Source organism: Cygnus atratus, chromosome 4, assembly GCF_013377495.2.
Source record: "Cygnus atratus isolate AKBS03 ecotype Queensland, Australia chromosome 4, CAtr_DNAZoo_HiC_assembly, whole genome shotgun sequence".
NCBI lineage: Eukaryota > Metazoa > Chordata > Aves > Anseriformes > Anatidae > Cygnus > Cygnus atratus.
This window is the reverse complement of record NC_066365.1, coordinates 53268254-53275553: the sequence shown is the minus strand read 5'-3', so window position 1 is coordinate 53275553 and position 7300 is coordinate 53268254. Positions and strand designations below refer to the sequence as shown.

General features: G+C 41.0%; 1 protein-coding gene across 1 annotated transcript; it reads left to right on the top strand.

Moving 5' to 3' along the window:
- The first annotated feature begins 2785 nt into the window (after positions 1 to 2785).
- CHRNA9 (cholinergic receptor nicotinic alpha 9 subunit) lies at positions 2786 to 6987 on the top strand. The gene is made up of 5 exons (XM_035551977.1): positions 2786 to 2855; positions 3955 to 4100; positions 4889 to 5043; positions 5613 to 6145; positions 6431 to 6987. The coding sequence occupies exons 1-5, from the start codon at positions 2786 to 2788 to the stop codon at positions 6985 to 6987; spliced, it is 1461 nt and encodes a 486-aa protein (XP_035407870.1).
- The last annotated feature ends 313 nt before the right edge of the window (positions 6988 to 7300 follow it).

The following is a 7300-nucleotide window of genomic DNA, read 5'->3' as shown; positions in this document are numbered from 1 at the left end:
CAGGGCCATCTGCTGGTGGTTGCACTCTCAGGAGGTAACTTCAGATTTCGCTGGAAACAAGTCTAGTTTGGGGAGAGGTTAATGACTTGATTCTGACTTGCAAACAACCATGACTCTGAAATTATCGTTGTAAGCTGCTTTGTACTTGTGTCAATTCCCGACTCTGTAGCAGAACTTATTACTGTAAAAATAGAGAACTGCTTGAGTATAAATTTATGCTCCATTCAAATGTTAAATGGGATGTTTCATCTGGGAGTAGCATTATTGTAGATTAAGCCACAATTTAAAACTATATTGCAAGGAAGCGTGGGTTTGTGGATGAATCTCTCAGATCATTAAATAACAAATAATGTTAATACTCTTTACACAAAACGTCTACTTAAGGGACATTTGGTTTAAAATTACAGATTAAATTTCTTATAAAAAAAAAAGCTGAATGGTGTGGTGTACTGATTGTTAAATTTTTTAACTCTAATATTGAAAAGGCTTTTGGATATATTTTATTATAAGCACTGCAATTAATGTAGCATCATAAGTGTCTTCTGTATTCTTCTGTATGTGTGCTCGCTGTCTGCATGCCCTGTATGTGGCAGCTCCTGGATATATTTGACTGGAAAGTACTGGTTATGATCTATTCCTTTACAAGTTTATAATGAATAACATGAAACATGTGCATAGGAATAAACTAAATAACACATGCAAGCATGCCTCTTGTTTTCTTATTTTGAAAACCTGCCATTTCCTTTGGAAAGGACACATTACAATAAAGGTGCAGGGTTCTTTAATATATGTGATCTTATGTGAATTACTGTGTATCAAGCTGTGCTACTCAGCAGAGCTGTATTGCTGGTGTAACTGCTCACAGGATTGTCCCCAGCCTGTGGCAAAGCAACCTTCGTATTGGTTCCTGCAGCATTTATAGCAGCACACTTAAAGCAGTACTCTGGTCATTCCCTTGTAATTAGTAAGAAGCAGTAGCTGCTTGCTGACAAAAATGATAAACTAGGCTCAAGGTATCACCTGAGAAAGCACTGATGTGACAGTATCCCCCCCCAAACCCTTTTGTCTCTAACTTTTGTCACCTGACAGCGTACACCTTTTTACCCACACAAAAAGCCAGTTATCACATGCTGCCTAAGGGCTGCTCTGACCTTCTTGACTTCTAAATTGTTTTCCATTTTTCCCCCTTTTGACAAGTAACTGAAGTGATGGAGATGGATTTCGTTACAGGTGCTTTGACTGAAATTACTTAGTGCTTACCTATTGAACTTGGCCATAAATGTCACTGATTTACAGACCCCGCTAAAGTGCAGATGTTATCCAGTGACTGGTACTTGTACTGCATTTATGTTACAAGGATTTAGTAGGAGGGGGGCTGCAGGGGTGGCCTCTGTGAGCAGAGCCCAGCAGCTGCCCCAGGTCAGATCAGAGCCACCTCCAGCTGGCTCCAAAAGGGACCTGCTGCTGGCCTGAGCCAAGCCAGAGAGTGACCCTGGTTGGGCCTCTGGTGGAGCAGGTTTAAAAAGGTAAAACCACCACAGTGCTCTTATATAGAAATTGTGTGTGTGAAGGGATCAATTTCCTTTTAGCCAAAGGAATGCACAAGAGTAAAACAGCAGTATTTTTTGTGTGTATCTGAACTGTTCTGGAACAATTCTTTTTTTACTGGTAGTTCATCCTGTCTTTTCATCTGTCCATTTTAATGACTTTTGCTACCTGTCCCAATAGGATGGCAAAGATGTGCTGCAGTATACAATGAGGAGGGGTTGGATTCATCTATATGGAAAGGAGGAAGTCACCTCCTCTTGTTTGTGAGAAAACTGTAAGAAAATGCCTGCGATGCCAGGAAACAACTCAGCAGAAACAACTCAGCAATATGAGGAATATAGGCAGAGCTAACAGTGAGCTGGCTATCTGGGTAGAAGGGAGGCCAGCTGTGGTATCGCTTTACAGTCACACTTCTCTCCTGTGAGTCTTTTTGCTAAATGCAAGAGCTGTTCCAGTGATTCCGTAATCATTTGTAAACCCTGGTTAAGCTCACCTGGGAAATTGTACTATGTTGGGAAATAGCGTTTTATCTACAGAATCCAGTTCTGCTCCTGATTCCTGTGCCGTGGACTGATCACGGAGTTGTCTGTGCCAGTGGAAGCTGTAGCTTGCACAGCTGTATTGTGCTTCTGCAAACCTTGCCTGTGCTGTCAGACTTGGCAGTTGCTGTAGCTGCATATCTTACGCGTGGTGTCACTTTGGTAGGTGGAAACACTTCTGTCCATATGCGAGCAGGTAGGCTGTGGTTTTTGCTATGTGACATGTTGGATGTGTGGTGCTTGGTGTAACCACACCAACTAAACTACTGAGGCAGATCTTACTGCTTTTTTTTTGGTGAGGGTTCATAGGTTCACTGGACTGGTGTTGAGAAGCTATTGCTGAACATAAGGGCAGTAAAACTTGGCCCAATGAAGAAATGAGAAATGTCCAATCTGTGAAGAAACCTCATCTTATTTGTAGTGAGAAATGCAATGGAACACAGTTTTCCTGCTGATATCCCATCTGTTTGTTGTCTTGCACAGTGTTAGCTTCAAGGAGGCAGCTCTCAGGTTACGGGGAGAGGGAGGGTTCATCAGAGCCCCAGGCAGCTGCAGGAGCTGAGACCATTGCTCCAGGACACTGACAGCTGCTGAGGGAGGACTGAGTTGTTTCTAGCTGCTTATCAGTGCGGCAGCAACTTTGTGTTGCTGTGCAACTTGTGTTTTGTTATAGTTTTGGATGGTGAGAAGGTCCAGAAATGAAGAGAAAAAGTCCATCCTCCTTTTATGTCTCTCTCTGGTTGCTGTTCACAGCCGTGATGCCTCAAGGTGAGAAATACTCCTTGGTAGTTTGTGTTGTATTGGCATTTATTTTATTCAGGTAGGAGCTGGTGTCCTGATGCATCCTATATGGTTGAGCTCCAGAAGTCTCCTTCATCTGCTTTTTTTTTTTTTTTTGTCTTACTGATGCATAGACAAAATGAATGATCATGTACAGCCAGGTAGATCCAAATGCTCCTTGTGAAGCTTTGATTTGTTAGGATTTCTTTTTCATCAGGAAGGTTTACTTTGAACTCTGATAAGTCCAGGAAGTCACCGTGAGTCACCAGAGAGCAATGTCCTCCATAGCACTCGTTTCCTGTGTTGTGCCAGCTGGCATTTGCACAAGTCTTGTGAAGGTTACCATACTTGTCCTTTGCTTGCAGAAATGTGTGAATTTGTCTAAAGGTAATGCAGACACTGCCTAGAGAAACGGTGATGCACAAAGCAGTGTGGACCAGCAAAAGTGTGGTAAATCTGAAATTTTAGTGGAATATCCATAGGAAGTCTGGATAGCAAGAAATACATGGTTTGGGAAAGATGTTAGTCCGAGGATGTGTTCATACCTCATGTAGTTGTCAAGTTGTGAAGAAAAGCAGCTTAGACTTCTTCCAAGTGCTGTTTGTTGTTGTTCTTTAAAAATAGGGCAGTGGGAGGGTAAATTCTGAAAGTAGCATGAATCTATCAGTGCTGCATTTAAGGAGACATCACAAGCCATTAGCCAGGGAGCAGGTTTGACTTCAGGCTTGGCTTCTAATTTTAGCTTAGCAGATGTGTGACTCTAAACCAATAATCTCTATGCCTATGAAAGAAATCAGTAAAATAGAAGTAATGATACTTTCAAAAATGGTAGGAATCTCTGGATAGAGAGGTTTTGTTTTTTTTTTTCAGTGGGTGTGAAAAGCTAAAGCTAGCTATTCATTTACTACAGGTGAATGCTGTCTTTATTTGAATAACTTCATCGGGTTTACTCTGTTTTTGCACTAAATGATACTCTACGATATGTGAATGATAAATACAGCAAATACTGATTGAAGCTATAGAAAAAGGCTATCTTCTGATATTGCTCAGTGCTTAATCTGATGTACTGAACAAATGTGTTATCTAGCTGTAGAATCAGCCAAAGGAAAATATGCTCACAAGCTGTTCAATGACCTGTTTGAAGACTATTCAAATGCTCTAAGACCAGTGGAAGACACAGATAAAGTGCTGAATGTTACCCTTCAGATAACATTGTCCCAAATTAAAGACATGGTGAGTAAAAATGCAGTTCTGTTTTTCTGAATGTGTACAGGAGTGTGTCAGCCGTAAACTTGCTTGGAGTGGGAAAGCAACTTAAATTTTGTTGTGACAACTTCAGTAATGCTTCCTCACAAGGGTCATGTTCTCTGGTTCTTAACAGAATCTTATGTGATTGCAATGCTAGGATTTCCATTACATATTTACAGACATAGCTGCTGAATTGCAAAGACTTCGTAGTTTTAGTTAGATGTTTGCATTGTAGCATTCAGGCAACTTTTGCTATTAAATAAAAAGAGCAAACGCTCTTTCTAGGAAGCAATTAATTTCTTGTAAACTCCCTATTTTAGCCTTTAACTTCTTATAACTTTGGTTCAGCCAGATATGCTTTTAAGGCAAAAGAGATGTGTCTGGAAGGAGAATGGAAAATCACTTCTGATTTGTGAATCAACAAGCTTTCAGAGTTTTGGACTGAATTTTGTCAGCTGTTTGGTATTCTGAAGCTGGCTGGCAAAAGAAAACTCATGAGATATTAAGAGCCTTAGACAGCTGTGATTAAAGCTTGGGAGGGTGCAGGGAAAAAGAATCGTCCTCTAGGGGAGGAAGGCTTGGCCAACAGAGAAATTGAATACAGAAGTCCCCTCCACACTGTATAGTATATGTACCTGTCTGAGGTGCTGTTGTGGCCTGTCAGTATTCTGGCCAGTTTTGAGTATTGCTTTAAAGTTACACAACAAATGCTGTCAGCATCTAAGATGTACTTTTTTCACCTTCAGCTAGAAATATTTCTATTTTTTATGCAGGATGAAAGGAACCAAATTTTGACAGCTTACTTATGGATTCGACAAAGCTGGTATGATGCATACCTCAAATGGGACAAGGATAAATACGATGGGTTGGATTCTATCAGGATTCCAAGCAATTTGGTCTGGAGGCCAGATATTGTCCTATATAACAAGTGAGTGAGGCTGGAGACAATCGGCTCGAATGTGTGTATGAAAGAGGGGGTAGAAGGAGAAATGACCCGTGGAGCCTCAACTTTCATCAAATCACTTTGCCTTAGGAAGGGATATATTTGTTGTCTTAATATTTGTTGTTGAACATCTAAATATTTTGCAAAAAAGTCATAGGATTGTTTGAGTATTGATCCAGCTTCCTTGGTTGCACTGGGAGTTGAACACCTCTCTCCCCCCAGCGATCTGAAGTGCTTTCTGCAGAAGCTTCTGAAGAGCTCTAGAAGATTGTGTGCACAAGAAGGTGGTATGCAAAGGCTCCGTAACTTGTCTGCTCTCCCAGGCCAGTAATGAACAGCAGATTATCATAATTTTTGAATATCCCACTGTGTCAGTGGTACTTGTAAATAATATAGTTAATAGTCAGTTCTTAATAAAAATCAGTGTAAATAAATAATATGGTTTCAGAAGCATGCTTTTAATGGTGTGAAGCGAGGGTCTCCTCCTGACTCTCCCCAGCCTACACGCTAAGTTGCTGCATGTCAATCCTGACTGTCACTTTCCTGTCTTTTAGGGCTGACGATGACTTTTCAGAACCAGTGAATACTAATGTTGTGTTGAGATATGATGGAAAAATCACTTGGGATGCACCTGCTATCACAAAGAGCTCATGTGTAGTGGATGTATCTTATTTTCCTTTTGACAGCCAGCAGTGCAACCTTACGTTTGGTTCCTGGACCTATAATGGTAATCAGGTAGACATCATCAATTCTCTTGATAGTGGTGACCTTTCTGACTTCATAGAAGATGTGGAATGGGAGATTCATGGCATGCCAGCGGTTAAGAATGTAATCACTTACGGCTGCTGCTCTGAGCCTTATCCAGATGTAACATTCACACTGATTTTGAAAAGGAAGTCATCTTTCTACATATTTAATCTGTTGCTTCCTTGCATTTTGATCTCTTTCCTCGCCCCACTGGGATTCTACCTCCCTGCAGACTCTGGAGAAAAAGTGTCACTAGGCGTTACGGTTCTTCTTGCTCTGACTGTGTTCCAGCTTATGGTTGCAGAGATCATGCCTCCCTCTGAAAATGTACCTTTGATAGGTGAGCTTTACGTGCTTTAAAGGTGGCTTTATATGCTTTAAGCATTTTTTACAATGCTAATTCAATAGTCACTCATCTGATAAAGGCATACCTGTAATGAGTATGAGGTTTTACTTTAATACTTTAATCTATATTCTTATATGGTAATTGTTATCCAAATACAGAGTATCAGGGTGATTAAAATTTGGTTTCACTTGCACTTATGTTTAGCATTATGTTGTCACATTATTTCTGCACTGATTTTTTAGGGTAGCATCTTTAATATCATTTTATTTTGTGTTCCAGGCAAGTATTACATAGCAACTATGACCATGATCACAGCTTCCACTGCGCTGACGATCATTATCATGAATGTCCATCACTGTGGCTCAGAAGCGAAGCCTGTTCCCCAGTGGGCCAGGGTGGTTATCTTGGACTACATGTCAAAAATCTTTTTTGTGTATGATGTGGGTGAGAACTGTACAAGTCCACAAAGAGAGAAGGAGCAAGAACATAAGTTAGAGGGGGATGATGTGTGTCGGGGGGGAGACAAAGAGGTAAGGAGTCAACTTTCCAACAGAAATGATGACAGTGATCTCAAGGAGAAGCTGAATGGAAATTTGAATAAAAGCTGTGGAGTTCATGGTGAAGATATTAGGGAGAATGTTAATTGCTGTTCCTGTTACAAAATGCTGATAAAAAATATCGAGTACATTGCTAACTGTGTTCGAGACCATAAAGCAAACCGGGCGAAAGGAATTGAGTGGAAAAAAGTAGCAAAAGTGATGGACAGGTTTTTCATGTGGATTTTTTTTATCATGGTGTTTTTTATGAGTGTGCTGATCATTGGGAAAGCAGCTTAACTGCAGATGAACACATTCGTTTTGTAGGTATGAATGAACGTACTGGGTTAGCTCGTTTCAGTGGAGCTGTGGGGTAGGTGTGCTTCTGAGATCTTTGTGTCTTCTGTTCTGTAACAATAAACTGGCTCAGTAGGCTGCAACGGCACGTTGAGACATTGCTCAGCTGACGGCTTTATTAGTGGCTTTCATTGTGTTTTAATATGGGAGTGCAGCCCCGGTGGGGCTTGCTGGATGAGCAGTGTGTGCTCCGTCTTAACGAATGGTGGCCACGACTGCAGGCTGATCGGGGGAGCAATGCAGTGGTGGAGCAGAC

Excerpts from the sequence above, each read along its gene's own strand:
- CHRNA9 (XM_035551977.1), top strand. The coding sequence starts at position 2,786 with ATGAAGAGAAAAAGTCCATCCTCCTTTTATGTCTCTCTCTGGTTGCTG. Across the intron at positions 4,101-4,888 it reads TGTCCCAAATTAAAGACATG|GATGAAAGGAACCAAATTTT; the intron begins GTGAGTAAAAAT and ends TTTTTTATGCAG. Across the intron at positions 6,146-6,430 it reads TGAAAATGTACCTTTGATAG|GCAAGTATTACATAGCAACT; the intron begins GTGAGCTTTACG and ends TTTGTGTTCCAG.